General features: G+C 55.0%; 2 protein-coding genes across 10 annotated transcripts; one reads left to right on the plus strand and one right to left on the minus strand.

Moving 5' to 3' along the window:
- Positions 1–1,675: 1,675 nt before the first annotated feature.
- Positions 1,676–15,231, plus strand: LOC122388659. The gene is made up of 4 exons (XM_043379925.1): positions 1,676–1,929; positions 5,190–5,310; positions 8,847–9,042; positions 14,282–15,231. Coding segments are annotated over exons 1-4 (483 nt in total). The 5' UTR covers positions 1,676–1,927; the 3' UTR covers positions 14,446–15,231.
- Positions 15,232–15,951: 720 nt separating this feature from the next.
- On the minus strand, positions 15,952–23,964 carry LOC122388657 (putative acyl-CoA-binding protein). 9 transcript variants are annotated; one of them, XM_043379915.1, is made up of 6 exons: positions 23,842–23,964; positions 23,180–23,271; positions 22,842–22,927; positions 22,384–22,580; positions 21,547–21,745; positions 15,952–16,227 (listed from the first exon to the last, which is right to left on the minus strand). In XM_043379915.1, the coding sequence occupies exons 2-6, from the start codon at positions 23,266–23,268 to the stop codon at positions 16,040–16,042; spliced, it is 759 nt and encodes a 252-aa protein (XP_043235850.1). In that variant the 5' UTR covers positions 23,269–23,271; positions 23,842–23,964; the 3' UTR covers positions 15,952–16,039. The 9 variants fall into 9 exon arrangements, with proteins under 9 accessions (XP_043235850.1, XP_043235853.1, XP_043235852.1 ...); XM_043379918.1 differs by having other exon boundaries at positions 23,921–23,946; XM_043379917.1 differs by having other exon boundaries at positions 23,830–23,908.
- Positions 23,965–24,132: the final 168 nt, after the last annotated feature.

The following is a 24,132-nucleotide window of genomic DNA, read 5'->3' on the forward strand; positions in this document are numbered from 1 at the left end:
GCCCTCATACGCACAGGCGGATCCAAAAGGCAATCTCGGACGCTGCGGGAGGATATACCCTCGAAAAAGTTTCTCCAATTAAAAAAAAACTTCGGCTTCCGATTCCAAATGCTGCGCAGTTTTAAGCGAGCCTTTCCTCATAAGAAATATTTAGGAAAATGGCAAATTTATTTCGGGCGCTGCGAGGGGGGTGGGCATTTATTTGCCCCTTGGATCTGCCAGTATTCACGTCACTTTTGTAATTGGTGCGCAGCTACATAATGGAGCGGGCACGAGCATTGTACAAATGAAAGGAACGCACCCCATTTTTATTTGTGAGCCTTTTACACAGGCGCTTGTAGTTGTGCAAAGCCCATTTTAAAAAAAGTTTTACTAAGATTTTATTGGCCCGGGGCGAGAGCCCGAAAGCATTCAGAGTAGCTCAGTAAAAGTTTAAAAGCCAATATGTTTCTGAATTCAGACATCATCGTAAAACAAAGTTTACAGGTCTATCTCAAACTTTTGAACTTGCGAAGGACAGTATCAACATTATATTTGTTTTAAAAAGCTGCGTTCAAGCCCGAGCGCATGGCTTTCAAGATTTCAACTCAAAACCAACAAATGATCTCACAAGCTTGAGCACTATGTTGCTGCGCAATGGCAATGATCCAGTTACAGAACCGAATTTCAACGAATCTGTCGAGCAAAGCAGACCATGTATTGTATTTGCTAAATGCAGAGTTATTCAGCAAATTTATTATTTTTGTATGTGACCTCATAAGAATTAAGAAGTACGACCTTCAAAGACGTAGCCGAGAGTCGGTAACCCTTTAAATCGGCTTACTTTAGCCGTACTCCCAAGGCCCTATATACCTACTCCTAAATGCTTTCCGTGCATGAGTATCTTCTAAGCTATGTCCAAGCATTTGTGTTTGGAATTCCTATTTCGTGGACATTGGGTACGATTTTCATATGCAGGTGTGATGAAACGCGAAAAGCCCGCAGCAGCCAGACGCTCGGCAGTTCGCGTGTGCGGACGACTTTGACACGGTTGAATGGAGCCTCAGGCTCTGCAGCAGCAATCACTGAACTGACCATCGTGCGAGACTGCGGTCAGATTTCCACACATGTGGGAGCGCTTTACCGATCAGATTGTAGGGCGAAGGTTCAGCGAAGGCCGAATTGCTGCTGTCATGTCTGTCCAATGTGTCCAATACGTCCGTTGGCCAACCATGATTATGTACCTACCGGCGCTTTGTGTTCCCTCTTCCCCTTCCATTACCGTTGTTGACCCGTTTGTTTCCCCTCCCCATCCCCTCACTGTTGCTGGCCCGTTATTTATCATTACCCCTTTTCTCTCCCTCCCTATCATCCCTCTTTCACTCCGCTGTTTCCTCCGTCCTCCTTCCCTGTATGCATGACTTCTGTTGCAGCCAGTCCATCCCACACCCCAGTCTCTGAGCCCGGCCTGCAGTAGCCCTGCAGTTCCGTATCCGGTGGAGTGGTCTCTGTTCGATCACCTCTGCATGTAGCAGCCAGTCCATCCCACACCCCAGCCTCCGACCCCGGTCCGGCCTGCAGAAGCCCTGCAGTTCCGTATCCGGTGGAGTGGTCTCTGTTCGATCACCTCTGTGTGTATCCCCAACACATGTAGCAGCCAGCCCATCCCACAGCCCAGTGTCCGAGCCCGGCCTGCAGTAGCCCTACAGTTCCGTATCCGGCGGGGACGGTCGGCGCTGCTCCGTCACCGAGTCCGTCATGCTCGGGCGGCTCTTCTGCGGTCGTCCTCCCCGGCGGCTCAGACCGGGCCGCGCCCTGCTCTCCCTCTCCCTCTCGCTCGCCCTCTACCTCTCCCAGGAGCCCGTCGAGCGGCGGCACCGGCAGTCCAGTCTGCAGCCGGCTGTGGCACCTGGAACGTCTGTGCCGCGCCCCTGGACGACGCTGAGCCATGTGAGTGGAGGCTGGGTCAGCCAGCGCCGGGTCAGGGCGGGATAGTGGTTGAGGGCCCTCCAGTGCCGTGGAAGGGGTAAAGGTGGACACTGGACAATGGGTGGGAGGATAGTCCAGGTGCTGCTCGAGTGTTGTCAACCTCTTGTGCTGTTTTTTTGTACTTTCGCTTGTAAATCTTTCATTCCGTATCCGCCGATTCCACCATCTTTCCGACGTGCTTTTCCAGACATTTTTAGGATTGCTGTTTAGCCGTAACGTTTAAAAAATTAAAGGCAAGATCATTTGTAAGTTAATTTCAGTTTGTACTTTGAAGGCCTTGATTGCGAATGCAGCCACGCATTGTTTCAGTATTTTTCAGACTTTGATTCTCATTTTCGTTTCATACTTTCTTGCCTTCCATTGGCCTCAGGAATCAAAGACTATACATAAAATGCGCAAGTGAAAAGTGGTGTGATAAAACAATAAGAAATAAAAACGACTTCCCAGTAAACCGCTGCCTTGAGGATATAATGGGATTGAGACCAATGAAACGGTCACGGAAGACATGCACGTTGCATAAATCAACGTATCATTGTTTATATTTGCTTCTAAAGATCCAAAGGAGCAATACTTATCGGATCTATGATGCCATATTTATCCAGGTAGTAAAATCAGTTAGGCAGAGGAGTCACGTGAAAGCGGTGAATATCGCGCAGTCATAAATGGAAAGTATGACGTCTGATAGCGAGCTGAACGGTCGTGTTTTATGCATGGGTGTAGGAGCGCCAAAAATATTGGTGAAGGATGCCACCTGAACCTAATGAAAAGGGACAGGACCGTGCCAACCAACACGCACAGTGCAAGCGGGGGGGGGGGGGGGGCGAATTTCGCCAACCCCTTGTTTTTCGCAGATATCTTACGCCCTTATCATCCCATTAACGTCAAATTTTTAATGCCTGCCTAAAACTGAATTGTGCATCTTGCCATGACAGCAAGATGTAAATCAAGGCCTGGGCTAAGGAATTTTGACTACTGGGGCAAATGGTCAACGTGTGTTAACCCGCGCCCTGCTGGGAGGGGGGGGGGGAGGTTTTTGGACACCCATCCCCCCTGCGGTTTTTCGCGGATATCTGAAAAACGGCGGCACCTTATCATCTATCAATTTTATACATTTTGTGAAAATTTCAGACCAGGGTCCTTCAAGGTCAGGTCACCAGGTCGCTACAAGTGACCTCACCTCATAAACACATCATAAAATGTTTCAATGTATGCCATAGCTACACCAAGTGACGGATCGCTTTGAAGCTTTCAGCAATTGATAAGTGTAACAGTATGTACAAATTCGGAATTTTCATATCGGTGACCTAAGGTCGGGTCAATTTTGCGACCTCTCTAGGTATTATAAGTCAATGGGAGAAAATTCAAAACCGTCTTTTTCGGACGAAAGTCATTCTAAACACTCTCAAACACTAAATTACAAGTAACTTTGACACACTGAACATGAAAACGGCACCCGTGACCCCTGTTTATGCCCCTAAGGTCATCTCAGGTCACGAATGGTGTCTAACAGTTTTTTGCGACTAACTTTTGAAAGAGGCATGCTAGAGCGATGAAAACGCCTTATATATGTTCAGCTCGACGATACAGATCCACTAATATGCAATATGACAATGTCCGGTCAGGTCATGACCTTGACCTGAGGTCAAATTTTCAAGTTGACCTTTCAAGGTTAAGTTATAGTTCATTCGATGCGTCTTGACGAGAGGAACTCGATGCCGGTGAAAATAAGCTCGTACAAGGCTTGAGTCAAAAGTTATTGCAGAAAAACTGTTTCCGAAAAAAATCGTCTATTTTTGCAGTTTTTGCCCCCTGCAGGCAAAACCGTTGACGTTAGGTCAAATCTGAGAGAATCACTCAGAAAGGGCGTTAATAGGGCTATCGAATGCGCTTTTCCGTGGCGCTGTAGCTCTATTGGTTCCCGAGCTATGCGTTGGCTTCTTGGAAATTGTCGACATTCGACCTGGAAATCGGCGAAATTTTGCCTTCAATGACCTCTGGTGGCCTGACCTTTGACCTGACCAAAAAAGTGACCGAAGTGATTTCGTCATTATTTTTGGCGCTCTTTCGAACGCCGCCTTCTGCGTATCGCTACGTGGCCCAGGAGCCGAGTTAGAAGGGGGGGTGTTCAAACACTCCCCCCCCCCAGCAGGGCGTGGAAATCCAGGACCCCCAGCCGGGCGCGGGTTAAAAAACAGACATTTGATCAACCGTCGAATCCAGTAGTTCTAAGCATAGGTAGGTGAAGACCCTCCCTTGCATTGTCCAAGATTGGTGAAGGATCCTTCACCAATCTGAAACTTTGGTGAAAGGTATCCTTCAAGAAAGAGATACGTTGCTACACCTATGGTTTTATGTGATTTGCTTTGCCGTTTGGTCCGATCTTTAATGCCTCTTTGAAAGTTTCGAGCATATTGATATCCTTCATGGTTTTTTCGCCCTGTAGCCTGTCCCACGTTAAGTTGCTGCTTGTCCAGATTTTGCTTGTTTTAAAATATTTTGAATAATCGATAATCCCGTTTTAAAAACGAATGAGCTGATAGCAGCATTTCCGAAAAAAGCTTAGGATGTAGAACAAAACAAAGACGTCAGCCATGTGAAGAGTGTATGGCCTTCTGCGGCAGCTCCCGCTGCAGCTATCACCCGTCTCTCGGGCAGCCCCCACCGGCCCTCACAGCCCCTGTGCCTTCCCCCTTTGTTATCCCTCCCCATCGGCAGCCTCTACTGGCACATCTTGTATCCCTCCTCCATCCCACCAGTCCTCACCGTCCCCACAGCTCCGCCACCACCCACTCTCCTCACCGTCCCCACAGCTCTGCCACCACCCACTCCAGCCTCCTTACCGTCCCCACAGCTCTGCCACCACCCACTCCAGCCTCCTTACCGTCCCCACAGCTCCGCCACCACCCACCGGTCTCACCGTCCCCACAGCTCTGCCGCCACCCACTGTTCTCTCACCGTCCCCACAGCTCCGCCACCACCACTCCAGCCTCCTCACCGTCCCCACAGCTCCGCCACCACCACTCCAGCCTCCTCACCGTCCCCACAGCTCCGCCACCACCACTCCAGCCTCCTCACCGTCCCCACAGCTCCGCCACCGTCCACCGGCCTCACCGTCCCCAGTCCCACAGCTCCGCCACCACCCACTCCAGCCTCCTCATGCCGTCCCCACAGCTCCGCCACCACCACTCCAGCCTCCTCACCGTCGTCGGCGCGTGTTGCAGGTCGCCGCTGTGGATTTCCGCCCTCTGTCTGGCCCTCGCCGCCAGTCATGTCTGCTGTGACGATAACGGAGAGTACGGCCTCAAAGTCGAGTACGACCCGACGCTCTTCAACGGCACAGACGTGAGTACTGAGTACGGCCCCAAAGTCGAGTACGACCCGACGCTCTTCAACAGCACAGGCGTGAGCGCGACACTGTCGTGATGGCGGCACGGTCGTGAATACGGCACATACGGGAGTACGTCGTAGGCGGGAGCACGGCACAGATGTGTGTGCGACACTAACACGGCATCACGTCAAGCATACAGGCTTATTCATAAAGCCGCTGTAAGCTAATACGTTTGACGTTCTTCTCATTCCAAAGGCTGCTGATCAACCCAATATCGTCTTTGGATAGCTCAGTTCGTATGCTCGATGACTGACGGTGCGCTACAAGTAGCTGTCCTTTTGGTATATCACAGACAAAACCAAAATGACAACGTTCAATTCTTCTAACAAGCAGCTGTGCCTACACACCGCCGAAAGTAGGTATATGTAAGTCCATAGCAGTACAGCAAAATCGCATAATCATATAGCCTTGGTCTGCTGTTTTTGTTAAAACGATTTCATAATCGGATCTGGCGAATATATGCAAATGTCTCGTTTTGTACCCGTATTATCTCGTCAGTTGTTTCCACACATTCCACAAATCTGTGGTCGAAAGAACTAGCGTCGATGATGGACGACCGCCGATAATGTGAAATTAATCACAGCCTGATCGCGGCTCGTAGACGGAGGCGGATCGCTCACACGGGTGCCGGTCGGAGTCTGCGCTGAGTGGGTCCACTCGGTGATGGCTCAATCCAGCGTCACAGCCGCGGGCCAGGCGGGCCGATCACAGACGGCGGCTCCTGACCCTAAACTGCGCGGGGCGGGGCGCGCGGGGCACCATCCCTCTGTGGACGCGTGACTGTGGTCTCTGACTGGCTGTTTGTGGGTGTCTGCGGCTGTTGTGTTGCGTCTGAATGACTGGGTGACAGCGCCGCCCGCGCAGCTGTCTGGGGCCGGAAAACTGAGCCGTCACCGACCGCCCCGGGACGCGGCGACGGCCAGTCTCTCCTCGGCTTTCTCCGGGAGATCGTGCAGTGCACGCGCCGCGCCGGTGCGGCACCTGGCGTCACCAACCACGAGAGTGACGCGGCGCGAGATGGGCACGGATGACGTCACACTGTCATGACGTCATCGGCGCATCGCGCCATCAGACCCGTGTCTCGGTGTCGCACGGGGGATTGTTAGGAGAATGGAGATGGGCCGGTAACAGGAGCGGCAGCCGGCGGTTTTTAGAGCACATCGGACATTACAAGCAGTTCCAACGGCTGGATAGCGGGAGAAGACGCTGAACCACTGTGAAGCTCCAAGGCGTCGTGTTGGATAGTCGCTGACCAACATAAGCAGAATCAATTTCGTGGGCCCTGAACCGCTGCATTCTCAGCGGAGCCGGTGTATCAATCTCACGCCAGCTACCGGCGCTACCGCTGCTGCTGCGCCGCTCTGACGAACAATAATACCTTTCTCCGTGCGTTTCGTGTCGTCCATGCTTCTCCACCACCTGACGAAGGTATTGTTCCCGCCGTCGGAAGAGAAACTCGCCGAGACCATCTGTGTCAACGGTTGCAAAGGCAATGCATGAGTGTCATCGACACATCCTGCTGAGCCGTCTGATGCCCTCTAATGCCGATGTAGGTTTCCAGTTTCGTTACGCATGACTGATAATGATATTCACAGTGATGCGATTCAGCGTCTGTTCGGACTCGACTGGGCGTTCCTGTTCAGTTGCTTGAAGTTCACAGAACCGGCTGGGCACTGGGCAGTGGGCAGTTTTATATTCGTAGAACAGTCCGGGGGAAATAATTATTTCTCGGTCGCTCCATTGGACTAAGGTGGCATCATGTTCGGATACTTTCTCCTGGTCAAAATCAAGAAAACAGATGGCTATGTTCTCTGGTCATCGCTTCATTTACGTATGTATCGCACTGATCATCATGATATTATGTTTTTAAAGGTGGATAATGATAACATTGGCTCAGTGATAATGCATTTTTCGTGAAATGAAATTAGAGGCCAAACTAGTTTGCACCTGTCGTTCCGCGCCTGGGAGTACACTGATAGTTCTGCACCTCGCCTTTATCCCGCCTCTGTGCATTGCTGAAGGCCTTTCGCACGGCCTTTTTACTGCCTGTTATCATTGTGGATACATACGTGCAACTGGCCTTGTTTGAATCACTCTTGCAGTGAAATGATTTGCAATCCGTGACACGACCATTTAAACACCATTGTCCGCACGTCTCTTTACACGCTCCAGATGCCACACAACAGCACAACTCGCCCCATCTCCTTCCTGAGGACCCATACAGACCCCGGTGACGGGACCCCGCGTCCCCCAGTCCTTCCCGTTTGGTGCAGGCCCCGCCCGGCCCTGGCCTCGGCGGCAGGTCCGCCCGGCGCCGTGCTCCCATCGTTAGCCTTCGGAGCCGTGTGCCGTGGGGACCCCGCGGTCCGCCGGCCTCGGCCGCCCGTGGGGCCGCGGTGGCACAAAGTGGCGGACGGGTGTCGGCTTCCGGCCGGGCGGCGCCAGCCCCGCGGCGCCGCGGAGCCCCTGAGGCTTGTGGTCGGACTGGGCGGTGACGACGGGAGAAACTGCAATACGGCGGCTTCTGACATAGACGGATTTGTGTGCGTCTTTTTGACGCGCTGCCGATAATGGGCAGCCGGGCAGGCTCGTCCATTGGATAGATGTTGGTATTTGTTTTACAAATTAGTAAATGTTCTCATTTGTTCTCATTTGTTCTGTTATCTTTGGGCATCGTCATTCTTGAGCAGCGCAGTTGAAACACAAATGATCGACACTTGACGACCCACACACCCGATTATCAGCTCGGTTTATCGCGTATCAAGTTGACACACTAAATACACTTGATGCCGTTGATGTCCCATCAACCTCAAACTATCATCGTTTAGGCCAGTAACCGCGCTTTTATGCTGTTCCAACGCTGCATTTTATTGCACCATCTACTGTTGTTATTGCTTTACCACCGTCCCACACTGCGATCCACACATCCGTACCGCCTGCCGACCTGTGACACCTGACTTACATAGTGCGACCGAACCCTATGACACCTGACACCTGTGCTCCCTATGTTCAGGACCACCCCATCATCATTATGACGCTTTCCTGTCCCGGGCTGGCGGTCAGCAGTCAACACACCCAGAAAACGTGAGAGCGCACTTCCAGTAAGAGCATATCCCTCCTGAGTGACCATTTGTACGGCTGCGGGCTGGGTGGCCGTCACTGGCCTGTCCCACCAAGACGCTTCCGTACCAAGGGGCTGGGCTCTGCCGCTGCGGCACTCCAATCAGTGGTCGGACTCAGTCCAGGGTCTCCCTTTATTCACTGGTCCCACGGCATCGAAATAGCGTCAATAGACCGAAGCAACTAAAACATCAAAACAAACAAACACGCACAAACACAACACATCAGGCTTGCTTTTCAGATTTTCGCTGAGTCTTTTGACTCGTGGACTGGACGGCAGGTGTTGATGGAAGACCGCACTTGGCTGATCTAATATGACCTAATATGACTCCTCTCGCTGACCTAGTATGACCGTTTGTCCGGCCGACAGGTGCTGATGGAGGACCGCAACATCGCCTCGGACTGGATCCTGCGGGAGCTGCTGCCGCCCGAGCTGGACGCCGAGGACCTGGAGCTGGAGCTGCAGCTGCAGGAGGAGAACATTGCCGACGCGTGCCCGCCCGGACCCAAGGGCCTGCTCTGCCGGCGCCGGTTCGCGCTGCGCGGCGCCGACGAGTGCGCCGGAGGTGAGCGACGCGGGTGGCGGGGTGGCCAGCTGGGTGGGTATTTCCGGTAATTCAGTAGTGCGCTGGCCGGTTTGACCGGTTTGTGTGCCTATTTTAACTGTTTCTTTTGTATATGTTGGTGTGTTTTCGTGTGTGCCTTTCTGTTAGGATGACTTGCTTGTTTTTTTTCGCAGTATTTTGTTATTGATGCTATGCAGGTAGAATGTTTACCGCCTTGTTTTCGGTATGGGATGCCAATGATTGCGTCGGCACGGACTTATTAGCGCCCCATACCGGCGATCTTTTACGCAATTATCTTTGAGCCGGGTCTGCGGCTGTCACACCCATATTCTATTTCAGAGCGCTTCGTTTTCTAAAAAAGCGATATTCTCGCCACTTCGTATTTACCGCCATAGGTTTCATGCACCTCTGAATGATTTCGCGATGGGATCAGCACATGATTATGTATCGGAGGATATCACCCTACCTACCTACAAATTATATAAAAAAAAATATTTATAAAAAGTTTTCTATAACTTGTCAATCGGCCAGTTTCGGTATAGGACGGGAATTTGATAGATCGAGCAGACAAGTTGGGAGATGGGTTAGAGTCTCGGTGAAGTGCGTCGAGCATAAATCTTGTCGAAGAATAAACATTTCTGAAGTGTTGACTGGTCTAGGAGCAAATTATCGGACGCCATTTCTTGGCTGATGGTGAAATTCACATGATTAAAGCCATTTCAGTTTCAAAGCGTTCGCAATCCTCGATGAAAACGGTCGTGTTCATACCGTTGGTTTATCGTACCTGTGGCTGTGACCCGATCTGATTTGGGTTGATGGTAACTTTACTGAGGCCATCGCATGACCTAGCTGGTCATTGGTATCGTTCAGTACTGATGAAGGAGCTGTCGAGCGGGGCTACCACTCTGTAATCTTTATCTACCAGTTGCCACTTTTGAGCAGCTGGAAGGAAGGGGCAAGTCTTCCCGGAGCATAGCTAGGCCCTGGATAGACGGGGCCCACAGGTTGGGTTTCCCTGAGACAGAAGGGTAGGATGGTCCCGGACAGACACGGGCCGGTCCTCTCCACATGGTCCCCTCTGGGCAGGGCGGGACAGGGAGGCCCTGGACAGAAGGAGCCTACTCCACGGGCGGGCGGGTCCTCTCTGGGCAGGGCGGCCCTGGACAGACCGGGCGCTGGTCCAGCTTCCCTCTGCTTCCTGTTCCTGGTCAGAACTGGACCGGCCAGCGCCCGCTGCTGGCGGCGTCCCGTCAGCGCGATGGCCGCCAACAAACACTGTGTGATGAGCTGGTCTGACGGGCTATCCGATCAAGATGTACCCGGAAATGGGCAGTCGCTCCAAGGCCACCCACTGTGGGCTCTCGAAATGTGGCTGTACTGGGTATGTGGCCACGCCCAAGCGGTACAACGTCCTACACTGAGGCGTCACCCGAAGGCCTCAGCTGGGATCACGGCCCTGGTTGTGACGACGTGACAGCCACTGTCGACGCTCTGCTGCGCCAACTGCCGTCCGCGGGCTACCGAGCGCCGCCGCTGTGCCAGTCTGCAGTTAACCTTGCCACCGTGTCACCCGCTCCGACCCGGACCCGGCGAGCCGCGGTCGGGGTGGAGCGGGCCGACATTGACCTGTGACCCGAGCGTATCACTCCGACCGCTCCAGCTCACCGTGGCGCAACCCGCGCCGAGCCGAGGCCGGCGCGTGGCCCGGCGAGCTGCAGCGTCTAATGACGGCACTGATTGCCGCCGGGACCGTCCCGGCGCGGCCGCTCCACGAGACCCCGAGTCATTAACTGGCCACACGGGCCGCTAATCGGTCTCTCAGCTGGCTTCTTTATGACACGACTAAATGTCGGTGTCGCCTTGCGCCATGGGAGGGATGTCATGTGATATTGTACGGTTAATCACTTTCTCTGGTTTTGTTTCTGCCTTTGTTTCGCGCTTTCATTCTTCCATTCGATGTCTCTGTGAGCAGTTTCCCTGAGCCCTTTCGCTCTCACCCGGACAGTTTGTGGGATGAGCGCTCCGATCGGTCTCACGCCCGCGCTCAATTTCGGCCCGCTGCTGCGCTGGCGAGCCCGCCTGAATGCCTGCAATCTGACCAACTAGGGCAAAGCTGGCTGAAGGAACACCCTGGCAGCGTGTTCCAGTTAGATGTTGGCGCTCCTACCCATTGTGGGCAAGCCCAATGTGCCGCCAACACGCTTGTAAATCGAATGGGCGTCCGCCGTCCGCCACTGAGGAGCCCAGCGCGCCCTCGTAAACTTATTACCTCTACCTGATTTACGTGGTCATCACGCTCGTAAACCTATATTAGCGCTTTCGACAAGATGCTGCTGCTAACGTAACCGCGTGCCGGGATAAACGTCCGTCCGACCTTCGCCCGTTGCGGACGGTCTACAGTGAAGGTCCGCGCCCATTACACCCGGTCCGCTCCGCTAGACGTCTGCTCCCGTTCCGGCGCGTTCGGCCGCTTTCCCGTCGGATCTCGCCGGCGGCCGTTCCCTGTATCATCCCGTGACCTGCCGTCCGCTCTCCGGAGCGGCACACGCCCCGACCGAGCCGTGGCGCAACCGCCGCCCGCCGGTGACCCGCCGGTGACCCGGGCTGAGCGGCCGCTCCCAATCCCCGCGTCTCCGGTGCCCCCGGGCGTGTATCTCAGACCCCGCCCGAGCCGCCGCGCGGGGACGAGCACGGAGCGGCGCCGGCTCGGGACGGCCACCGGAGCGAACCGCTGCGCACCGCGGGGTACAGCGGCAGATGGGAGCGCTCCGCGCGTTGGCCAACTGTGGCCGAGTTGCGTCATGTTTTGTGTCGCTGGGATGGTATTTGTAGGTAATAAACCGCCGCGGGATGGGCCAGAGATCACCTGGTGAACGATTGATCACCGTAAAGTGACTTTTTGATGAGAGCACACGGTGGGATGTTTCATAAATAAGACCATGAGGTAGGGAGGTAGACGTTGCCATGGGCCCTATCGCGCACTCAGAGTATATTATCGCACCGACTATATGTGGACATGACACTCGAGCGCACCGCGCGGGATTTGCCGGTATCCAAGTGGGCCGATATGATACCTTCCGGGCTTACCGACACCGGGAGCACCGATTGCCCGTCGGTCCCGTTCCTATGCCATCCACTCCACAGCTGCTTCTTGTGAGACTTGAGAGGGAGAGATCAGGAGCAATCTCCCTGTGTACCGTGCACAGGGTCACTGTCATTCCTCTATCAGCCTGTATGCATCATGACTCGGGTGCTTAATATCTATCAGTTTATCGTGTAACGTGCATGCACTGTGTGACCAGTGTGTTGACTTTGCACTAACAGGCAAACAAGCCTCGAAGGCTCGAGTTCTGCTACCGACCATACACACCGATTAGCTGAGCGGAAGCAGCGCTCACCGCCGCTGCTTTGTTCGCCCTGGAGCGGTCGCTATTTGTGGTCGCCGTTATCCCGTGGTGCGCGTGGAAGGACGCAGGGACAGCCGCCGGGCGCTGGCGCCCAGTACCTTGACGGATAATTGCTCAATCGACGAACGGTATAATGGAAAATGCCCGTCTCGTCTCCGTCAAGTCCATGCCGGCGTCGGTGCGTCTTATGATGGCATTGAGGACGGAATTTAGAATTATGAAATATTTTCTGACGATAATGTGTTCACCTGATACTTTCTCTACATCATTATTCAAAGGCAACCGATGACCTGCTGTGATATAATGAAACTCAAACAATGAATGGTTATGCAAATCGGAGCGCAATGTTAGACAGACAACTTTTCCGTCACAAAACGCGACACACGCTGTAAATCTGATCACCGTTCAGCGCCATGAGCAGGTTGTGTCAGGCCCCGGTTGGTCTGACCGGCCGAGCCCGTCGCCCGCACAGTGCCGAGCCCCGGGCGGCGGCGGGCCGGGCGTATATCTCACAAGGCCGGCCGATCTCGGGGCGGCGCGGGGTCAGGGGTCAGAGCTGCGCGGGGTCAGGGGTCAGAGCGGCGGGCGCGGCCGGTCCGGGTCGCCCTGACGTAACGCTCGGCACGGGTCACAGGTCAGAGCAGGCGGCGGACGGGGTGGCGCCGGCTGCGCGGGCGTGGTTACCGTCAGAACGGGGGGGGGGGGGGGGGGGGGAGGCACGCGGCCTTGTAATCTGGTCTGTATAAATGATCAAAGGCGAGGATTTCATCTCATGCGGTTACAGTTCCATTTCCATTTCTTTTTATACAATTAAACGTCAGGGTCACGTCAGGCGTCAAGTTCATATGTCACTTCCCGGCGCTTCTCATTTGCTCGCAGTCCCGGTAATTATCATCAGAGCTGTGCGACCCAAATATCGCCGACCACCCGAGCGCTGATGTGCCACTCCCGCTGAGGGCCGGACAGAGTGATTTCCCCACCGGTGGTGCCGCGGCGCCGGCGGCGGGGCCAGTACCGGTCCGGCCGGCCCGCGGCGGGGCCAGCCGGTTCCCAGCCGTCTGGGGAAGGGCGCGGTCTCCCGCCGGGCGTGGCCGGACGGGGAGGGGAGCGTGTGACCCCTGCGGGGAGGGCGGTCCGCTGGAGATCACACGGGAGACAGTCCTGTGGTAAATCCCGCCGCTGACCTCGCCGGTCCCGTCGCCGCCGTCATTTGGTAGTGCCCGCCGCCCGGGTCACCCGTTTCTCCAGTACCAGCCTTTCTCCAGGGCGAGGTGAACGGCACCATGAGCCGACGGGCGGACGGAAATGAGACCGGCCCCCGTCCGGTACACCGTTCAAACATTCACATCATGGTCACATGAGAAGCTTAATTAACCGGGTTTTGTGATATGGCCATACCAAGACTAGTCATCCTTCGTAACGCAAATCAATAAAGCAGAAGAGATGTGGTTAATACGGACATAAAGTGAGCCCCTGGCAAAGGGCGATGACCGCCAATACACACTCCGTCGTTTGGTGCGCAGCCTGATAGGATGTAGATTATAGACGTCTCTGACCTGTTGTGACCCACTGTGACCTGTCCCTCTTTTCCACAGGTCGGTGTGTGATGTGCCGCCGCTGTGACCTGCTGTGACCCGCTGTGACCACTGACCCGACCCTCCCCCATAGGTCGATGCGTCATGTGCCGCCACTGCGACCTACTGTGACCTGCTGAGACCCCTGTGACCTAACCCCTCCCTCCCCCACAGGTCGGTGTGTCATGTGCCGCCGCTGCGACCTGCTGTGACCTGCTGAGACCCCTGTGACCTGACCCCTCCCTCCCCCCCCCACAGGTCGGTGTGTGATGTGCCGCCGCTGCGACCTTCTGACGCCCGTCAGCTGGCCCATCTGCTGCAAGAACCACTTCCTGTGCTGTCGGCCCATCGCGCGCGCCTGCCAGTCCTGCAACGTCACGGAGCTCGTCTCGTTCTGCCAGGACAAGTTCGGACGCTGCTAGGCCCGGCGGCACGCCCCGCGCATACAGCGAGCTACAGGGGCTCGTAACGAGCTCACACCTCTGTCCGAGCTGGCAGAGCGCCGACGGTGGGTCCGCTGCTGTGGTCGAGCTCCACCTGAAGTCGGCGTGATTATGTGAGATATTCTCATCTCCAGCCGGCTTCAGTCACGACGCATATTCTCCGACTTAACTATAGACGGTTACGGTTGTCAAAATGCGCTTGAGGCGCAGACTTGAGTCGCCGATGAGAAAGTACTTCAGCCGCCCGTATCTTGAGTGCCCCTTGTCCGCTGCTGATCGCTAGCTGATAATTGGCATTTGCAATCTGATACGCACATATAGCTGAACCGGGCCCAGCTCAGCGGCGGTTCAGCTGATCGTGGGAGGACAGAAGGCCAAAATTCGAGGTGCCAAGTGACGTGCCGCTTTTGGCTGACCTGAGTTAGCTATCGTTTCAATTTCTTTTCAGCCCTTCGTGTAACAATCATTTGAGCTTATTGGCAATCAAATTTCTACTTGCACCAAGTTCATTCGAAGTGCCTAAAGTCGCATACAACATGTCGAACAACTAAAACTAGGCCCGTAACTCTGATGATGTTTAGCTGTAAGACGATGTAGATCTGTCGTGATATTTATTGTCTGTGTGCTCGTGCCGTCTCTGAGAGTGAACTCCGTCGGCCTCTAAGGCACGAGTTCCGTCCAGTGACCTGTCGTGGATCGCAGAGTGCGTGTCCTGTGCGTTACATGGTTCAGTAGTCAGTGCGGCACAGCACAATACACATGTGACAGGAGAACGGTGGTGTGTTGCTGCTCCGGCCAACGTTCAGAGTCGAACACGGATCCCATTGTTCGATACCGACCCTTCATAGACGCGCCGCACACTGAACTGATAAGTTTCTCCCGCCGTATGGGAAGTCTCAACAGCCGTTTACACAATGAAACTGGCGGAGCGCGCTGCCAGACGCACCACTGCCCGAGCCACCAGCGTCCAGCCGTGGCTGGTGGCTGGTCCGACGGCACGGCTGGTGCCCGAGTCACCAGCCGTGGCGTGGGATGCGGCCCATCCCGACGGCAGGGCCCCACCCACCTACCCGCTAAAGCCACCCTTCCCCTGCCATCCCCGGCCCGGGTCGGAGCTCAGTGGCCACGGGCGCTGCACGCACGCACCACCTGTGTTTGAGGCGGTGACGGACCGCCCGCGACCCGACCGAGGTCACGGACCATCAGCCGATAACCGTGACCAAATGTCACGTGACGGTGCTGATGGTGAGGCGTTAGTCACGTGACTGGAGGGAATAGGTCCGCAGGCGTGCCGCGTGATGCCTCTTGGGGCCGGCCACGGCCGTGTCGAATATCCCGATTTCACTGTGACCTATCGCGTGTGATTGGTGTTCCGTCCCCTAAATGATGCACCGTTTGTTGGGCTGAGCCACTACAACTCACGCCTCTTCTTTCCTCCGCGCTCTTCCCCTCTCCATGCACCTCTCCATACCTCAAACAATGCGATCACATTTCGTACAGCCTGTATTACATGTCTCCCTCCCCTCCCACCCACAGTGAGTCCCCTCCCCCGTCCCCCCGCGGTACCCCTCCCTCACATGTAGATGTGCGGCGCGTCGGCCGGGGGCCGGGTCGGCCGCGGCCTCAGGTCACCCACTGCCGGCACCACGGCCGACAGGGCGCCGTGCAGGGCGGCAGCCGTCTCGGCGTCCGGCCGCAGCGCAGACGTGTAGAGCATCAGCAGACAGGCGGCGCGGCGGGCCAGGCAGCACCGACTCAACACTGTGGAGAGGAGAGGAAGCTGTCAGTGGGAGGAGGCAATCAGCAGACAGGCGGCGCGGCGGGCCACAGCAGCACCGGCTCAACACTGCGGAGAGGAGGGAAACTGTCAGTGGGAGGGGGCAGTCAGCAGACAGGCGGCGCGGGCAGCACCGACTCAACACTGTGGAAAAAGGGACAGTCTGAGGGAGGCAGACAGGCAGCACCGACTCAACACTGCGGAGAGGAGAGGGAGAGGCAGTCAGCAGATAGGCGGCGCGGCGGGCCAGGCAGCAGCGGCTCAACACTGTGGCGGAGATATGGGACGGTCAGTGGACGGGGAGCGGGCAATCAGTTCATTGGGAGGGTGACGGTCGGTGGGAGGGGTGTCAGTGTCTGCGCAAAACGGCCGAACTCGCCACAATAGCAAACTCGACAACTCTGCTGCCACGGCGCGGTGGGCGGTACGAGCGACCATCCTCAGAGAGTGGCTGAATGGATACAGTAGACATAAATAAACCACGAGAGAAGACAGGGGCATTTGTGATACAAAAGGAACGCGTGAAACGCTGACCGCTGCTAAACGGACCGACTCGCTGGTGTCAAAGAACAGAACACAGACGACGGGGTCCGCACAACCCGACCCCCCCCCCCCCGCCGCCAGTCAGCAATAGCCGGCAGTCAGCGACTGTCGACGGTTGTCTGTCTGTTGGAGAGTCGTGGCCAGACCACACGCCGCTATCGATGTGTCTGGGTGAATATCACGCCACATAAGTCACGCCGCGAAAGGTCACGAGGCAGCCCACCGGTCTTCAGATCGACACTGGGCGTGAAGTACAGGGTGCGGCGGCACGCCATAAACTGTCTGCGTGCCGCTCGAGAGCGCAGTCGTGCATCCGCCCGCGGCGAGCACCGCTGTGGCAACTCGGGCGCGACCGGGCCAGTTCTGGTTCACATGCATATTCAGCGGCGGCGGCACCGGGATCAGGGCCGACCAAACGCGTTACTCCTGCGCCAAACGACCACGATCTGGCCCAGACTCGGGCCGGGGCTCCAATCGCCGCCGGGCCCGAGATAGGACCCGGCCTCGGCCAAGGTCGGCGCCCGGCCGGCCGGCCCGTCCTCCCGGCCTGGGAACCGCCGCCGCCGCCCCCGCCGGGTTCCAGGGCGGCAGCCGCCGGCCGCCGTCACCGGCCCACCACCGCGGTACTTTACTGACGCCGTCCACGGGCCCGCCCACGAACACAAATAACTCGCGGCTCGAATATGATCGATCATAGTCGCGCCGGGCCCGTCAGAGACGACCGTGGCGTAACCTGCCGGCCCGCGGCGCTCGGCGTATCAGTTTGTTCCAGCTGACCTCTGGGGCACCGCCGCCGGGTAGTCGCATCAAATGATCGATAGCTGTCAGCCGGTGGCTTTACCAACAGACTGCCAGCAACAAAACTGTCACCGTGCGCCTTGGCCGGTGTATTTGCCAATTCCTCGGGTTCAAACGGTACCTATCCGAAATATTTTGCTCATTGGCGATTGCCAATTATTAATGCCAAAGAAAATGAATTAATTAATGGATGCTGGAATGAATGGAGCCAAGTTTCCGTAATATTCCGCTGGACTGCAGCACAAGCGTACGAAGACGCATACCTACATACATAGATGAGCTCAAAGTTTAATTACCTATAGGTACTGCTGGTTACTATAACCGCATGAATGTGGGTATGATCAATCTACAGAGCCGAGTGGGCAAATACGAGATAAATAAAACAAATGACTGATATAATTCGGAAGCACTGAAGGATATCCCCTGGCGGCGACGTTTTAAGTTTTTTTTTTTTGTCGATCGGTCTGTCCCATCGCGTTCTAGCACACTGTATCCCAGATGTCACAGCACGCTAGCTCGAGAGCGAGACATTCACATGAGGAGCCCAGCCTGCATGCACTCTAAGCAGCCTCAGGCCATATCGCGCCGCGGATCCCCTGACGTGACCAGATTGGCAGCTTTGCTGGCGGATGCACCCATCCCAGACCGGTTATCCCGCCTCCATTCGATGGCCCTGTGGCCCGACATCTGTTCAGAGCGCGAGGCGGCGCCGGGGCTCAGCACGCGCCCGGACTGACAGATGAGCGTCACAAATCGGGCTGGCTGCGGGCCAGCGGAGCCGGACGGGCGGCGACAGGGGCGAGTGGAGGATGGGAGGCCCAGCCCCAGACACCCGGCTCCGGCAACCGACAGATAATGGAAGAGTTCAGTGGGACGGGCCCGGACGTATCAGCTGATATATAATTGAACTGACAATGTTATCATGAATGATGGGAAATGTGATGAGATGGTGCGAATGCAAGGCACATTGAGATAACAGCAAATGCGCCTACGAAAGTGTATGACGAGAGAAAAATATTTGTCTTATCTACAGCGTCTCATTGGGCATATAGGGCCTTGATTGGGCCCACGGCCGCGTGTCGAGCTTAGTGGCTGAGTCATTCGTCTCCTGCGGCCCCGTCCTGCAGTTCCATGAAGTGTTGGCAGGCATCCCAACCAGTTGCCATGGTGACCAAGTGTTATGACTCCGTCTGCGGCTGTGTTTCCATGACGACAACATTCGCAGTGAGCAAACAGTGAATCACAGACACTGACACCCGAGGATATTCATCGCCTAAACTTGACCTAAACCTCGGAGCAACATACTGCCACGTATCATCGTGGTTACGATGAGATCGGGTTGAATTGGGGCAAATGGGTAACCAAGCATCATATTACTTTGTCATACATTGGGAAGGCACTGATGATCCTGCTGCAACGGCCAAAAGTAGACCGACCCCGAACTCCACCGTCCCAAAACTGCTCCGTTTCAACTCCACCCCCCCCCCCACACGATTCCGCTCCGGCCAAGTTCTTTTCTATGTCCAACGAAGCCTACCGAAGGCTGTCAGCAGCGGAAACCAGGGCGATGCCAAAAACTTGGATATCATACTGTCTTCGAAATGATTCAGATTCAGCGAGCGGAAGGAAATGAATAAGACATTGGCCGGCGTTCGGAAGTGGTGATTCACTTTCCGCTAATCCTTTTCAAACGTGTTTAACGACACAAACGACTCCGTCCTGTACCATTTCACTCGGCTACGACAGCCGCAAAGTACCGACACCGGCTCACCACCAGTCACACCGGACGACCGAATATCTGCCCCGCCCCGCCCCGTCACTGAGCCCCCGGGTCACTACCCCCGGCTCAGCGCGCCGGCCAGCGGCCACGGCCCGCGGCCCGCACCCACCTCAACTGTCGGCAGCGATCAGCTCGCTGGCCTTTTTGACGTACGCCTCCATGGCGGCCTCCTTGGTCATGCCCTTCTTGCCGCTCCAGGCGTCCCACTTGGCCTTGCCCTTGAAGTCGAGCATGCCGGGTCGGTCCGTGTTGACGTCGCCCACGGTGCCCTGCTTGAAGAGAGCGTAGATCTCCAGCATGTCCGCGTCGGACGGCCGCGTCTTCAGCTTGGTCACGTCCTCGGACGCCTTCTTGAAGTCATCCTCGAGGCCCATGGCGGCGGCGGCGGCGGGTCTCGGACCGGGACACGGACGGGTGACGCGCTATCGAGCGGCACTGGCCAACTGACGGCGCGGCGGCGGCCACTGACGCCGATCGATGGCGGCTGACACACGCGAGCTCCGCCGGCGGCCCGGACCCTGTTTATTTATACACGGCAGATACGACACGGCAGTGACACGCGCGTGGGGAGGGGACACTGGGGAGCGGAGGCCGACGGACGACGGACGGGGCACGGAGGGCGGCACCCGGCACGGCAGCAGTGGCGTGAGGCACGCCGCGTGACGTCACTGACCGGTCCCCGGCGCATGCGCAGCACGGTAAACACCACGTGGTCAGACGGCGGCTCTAGCCGTCCAGACACGTGAATGGATGGGCCTGCTGGACCGGTGCCGCAGGGGCGCCGCCAGCACAACATATCGCGGAGAACTGGTGACGGAAAGACAGATGATTTCATTCTTTCTTCAGGCCGGGAAAACGCACTTTTAGCCTATTTTCATCATCCACCGCTTCGTCACGGGTTTGCTCCGCCAACTGGCCCCCTCAATGACGAGTAAAAACTCCGCACCCGGGTCGCTGACCGGCCGCCCCGGCAAAAAGCGTCACTATTCGAATCTGAGGCTGCATGTGTAGACGGCAGGCCGAGCGTCCCCCGCCGACTCCGACTTCCGCTGGGGTAGGACAGTAGCAGCGACACAAGCAGTGTGCATCGAGTCATGGACAGAGATCGCGCAACACGCCCGTGGACGTCCACCTTTCGGCGTATTTCATGGGCGATAAAGCAACGCGCAGTCGCACGGTCGGTAGGGGCCATGCCGTCGCGTCGTCATTAGAGTTGCGCACGATGAATAACCTTCAGAAGTCGTTTTCAATTTAATTGACCTTTTTTCTATTCAAGTAGCGAAGTAATCTTGGCCGTTGCCCCATACCCACGCTCCACCCCGCATAATGCATCCTGTAGAAAACGTTGTGACATCTTCGCTATCATATTCCATATTTCATCTGCAGTCTTCATAATCAATCATAAATCGGTAAGTCAACAGGTCACATACATTTTGGGTCAGGTCGAAGGTCAGGTCATCAAGGGTCATTCTCTCGATTTTCATCTTGGACGAATCGGTTCATAGCTCGTAATTTAGCCAACGCGCCGGGTAGAACTAGAGCTAGAGCAAAAAAAAAACAAAAAAAAAACACTAGACGGCTTTTTGTAGTTCGCTTGCTAAAGAGCACTCATATTTCACCCGGGGTCAAAAGTTAAGTATCCATATGTAGGTTTGCAATCCACGACCACATTTTCGTTGAAAACATCAGCAGTTACGTTCCACACTAAGCTTCATTAACTATGTTGATTTAACTGACACCGCGTTTCTCTTGTCAAGACGCGACCAGCGAGCTAGTTTGATTTGACCTTAAAAATGTCACCTCGAAAATTTGCCCAAAGGGCAAGATCATGACCTGACCGTAAAGTTTGCTGCATATCAGTCGAACCATATCGTCGTACTGAATATATTCAATGTGTTTTCATCGCTTCAGCATGTCTGTATCAAAAGTTGTTGCATCCCTCTCCAAGAAAAAAGGACTTCTTGTGTACCTTCCTAGCGCCCGATGAGCTCTGAGTAATAGGGTAGGGTAGGGTCATCGGATCAATTTTCCGTTTAAACTGTCGATATTGATCTGCTTTACGATGTTTGGGTGCAAGAATATTTTGATAGATTTCACATAACGAGGAGGCGGTTGATGATGACACATATCGATGGTAGACTTTTGTACTGAGTTGTCAGCGTGAAGATCCGTATCGACTGACCTGCGGCCGGCGTGCCTTTGACCACGTTGGGAGGCTCCAAAGATGTGAGCAAGGGCGGCAGCTTACACTGGCTGGTGGCCAAACAGCGAACCAGCAGTGACGGCCGCTCCTCATAGGGGGCAGCACTGCTCAGGTACTCTGCCAGCGGCGCCGAGCCGAGCGCCACCACTCTGGTAGCACCCTCGAACTGGCTCAGAACCTGAAACACGCACACGTTGCCTGACAAATGGGATACAGACCAGACTATATTAAGGTTCATGAAATCATGAACAGTCACCATAACTATATAACAATTTGACGGCCGTGTGGGCCCGTCCCTGTCGCCACCCGCCGTCTCTGGGCCCGTCCCCCGCAGCCATCTCCTGTCTCTTCCGCCACCCACCGTTCCTGTGCCTGTCCCCCGCCGTCTCTGTGGCTGCTGTGGCTGTCTTCACCCCCCCCTCACCACCACCACCACCCACCGTCTCTGAACTCGTTCTCCCGCCATCCACCGTCTCTGAGCCCGTCCCCCACCGCCACCCACCGTCTCTGAGCCCGTCCCCCCCGCCAACCACCGTCTCTGAGCCCGTCCCCTCCCCAACCGGCAACCAACGTCTCTGAGCCCGTCCCCTCCCCAACCACCGTCTCTGAGCCCGTCCCCTCCCCAACCACCGTCTCTGAGCCCGTCCCCTCCCCACCCACCCTCTCGAACCATCCCCTGCCGCCACCCACCGCCTCTGAGCCCGTCCCCCACCGCCACCCACCGTCTCTGAGCCCGTCCCCACCGCCACCCATCGTCTCTGAGCCCGTCCCCCACCGCCACCCACCGTCTCTGAGCCCGTCCCCCCCGCGACCCACCGTCTCAGCCAGCCAGTAGTGGTGGTCGTCGGCCAGGACGGAGTCGCAGCGCGCCACACAGGTCCGCGGACCGAGCCGGTACAGCCGGGCGGCCGGCGCCGGTCGGCGGAGCGCGTCACCGTCCGGCTCGGAACGCCGGGCGAGCTCCACAGTGGCCAGCAGAGGGCAGTCGGCCGGCAGCAGACAGTCCACGTACGCTGTGGGAGCGACGGGGTTGGTGTCAGCAGTTGGTGACAGGGGCAAAGAGTGGGCCGAGCTCTGGAAAATTAAGTACCTCAAGTGTTTTATCCCCTATTCAACTAAAAAAGCCATGTGGTAAAATGCTTTAATCTGCAGCTTATTCTATGAAATTGAGTACATAGCTCTATTATCACAGCTCACCAGGAATGCTGGAACTAAATACTACCAGCAGGCTTCTCCATCTGACTTTGAAATAATACAAATGGCTAGCCCCTTACCTGTTGCAAAATGACCACAAGCAAGGATCACAGTGTCAGCAGACAGATTCCCTTCCTCACTTGAGAAGGTAATTGTAAAGGGATTGCTGAAAAAGAGCAGAATGACACCAATTATTAGCTGACAGCATAATTATCAGGGAATAATTTCATGTCAACTGAACCAGTGAACACCAAACCAGGATAACTGAGCCACAGGAAATTCAGCCAGGCACCAGCCCATTGCCTCTGCTGCAATTCCTTGCAGTCTGACTATTAGGGTAGGGTGGACCATCATGACTGATGTTTCTCCATGTCATCGGGCTCATCATGGTCATTGGTCATGTTCACCGCTCACCTACCTGAAGTCATGTGTTGCTTCTTCATCATCCTCTGCATCATTGTAGGCTCTATTTGTAACTGGCAAAACTTCACCAAAGAATGTCGCCATCTCCTGATAATGACAGACTGTTACATACATTGCCGACACAACAGACAACACAAACAATGGTTGCTTATTGATACTGAGTCAAGGACGGTGTTTCACGGGAGCTGCTAGCACGATGCCAGCACACTGGAGAATTTGGTTTCCATTGGGAACATTAGCAAAATCAGATGCTCCAATTTTGAGACTATACCACAACCAGGCCAGACTGGAAAATCAACAAACTACGCTGGGACGCCTCATGGAGCTAAGGCCTAAGGTGCCAAATTCAGCACTAAAGATTTTACGGCAAAATTTTAGCACAGCTTGCACTGAAAGTTGAAGTTTTTTTAGCCAAATTTGAATGTTTATACTTAATACCATTTAAGCTAGGCACATGAAAAATGCACATGCAGCCGTATCGATGCCAGAAATGTGAAAAGTTCGATAAAAAATAAGAAGCTGGTTAAAAAAGGCAAGTTGATCTAGAATGCTTTTAAATAATTGTATCAGTATTAACGTGGCGAAGTAAAAAAAAATGAGCAGCATGAATGAATACCGTACATAAATCTTGCTAAAAAGTAATACCCCTATACCTACACCCTGAAACGGACGATGATTTTGTTGGGCCTTGAAACGATTGTTTTCCAAATTATTTTCGATGACAATGAAACAAAACAAGCTGTTTCGTTGTTTGCGCCAGGAAGGTATGAAGCGCGGCAGAATCACAACTTAATAAGTGTAACAAAAACGCAGCAACTCTTATACTATTATAATATTTGGTAAGTTTTAGTCTTACAAGGACTGAAGCCTAATCTTACCTTTTTAACCCCATTTAGTGACCTAAAATCTACTAACCTTCAGCTTTACTGCCTAAAAAATAAATTATAT

The sequence above is a fragment of the Amphibalanus amphitrite genome, unplaced genomic scaffold, assembly GCF_019059575.1.
Source record: "Amphibalanus amphitrite isolate SeventyFive unplaced genomic scaffold, NRLGWU_Aamphi_draft 000330F_arrow, whole genome shotgun sequence".
In the NCBI taxonomy this organism is placed as follows: Eukaryota; Metazoa; Arthropoda; class Thecostraca; order Balanomorpha; family Balanidae; genus Amphibalanus; species Amphibalanus amphitrite.

Excerpts from the sequence above, each read along its gene's own strand:
- LOC122388659 (XM_043379925.1), top strand. Across the intron at positions 5,311-8,846 it reads CGCTCTTCAACGGCACAGAC|GTGCTGATGGAGGACCGCAA; the intron begins GTGAGTACTGAG and ends TCCGGCCGACAG. Across the intron at positions 9,043-14,281 it reads CGCCGACGAGTGCGCCGGAG|GTCGGTGTGTGATGTGCCGC; the intron begins GTGAGCGACGCG and ends CCCCCCCCACAG.
- LOC122388657 (XM_043379915.1), bottom strand. The coding sequence starts at position 23,268 with ATGGCGACATTCTTTGGTGAAGTTTTGCCAGTTACAAATAGAGCCTAC. Across the intron at positions 22,928-23,179 it reads GAAGCAACACATGACTTCAG|CAATCCCTTTACAATTACCT; the intron begins GTAGGTGAGCGG and ends GCTCTTTTTCAG. Across the intron at positions 22,581-22,841 it reads TTGTGGTCATTTTGCAACAG|CGTACGTGGACTGTCTGCTG; the intron begins GTAAGGGGCTAG and ends TCGCTCCCACAG.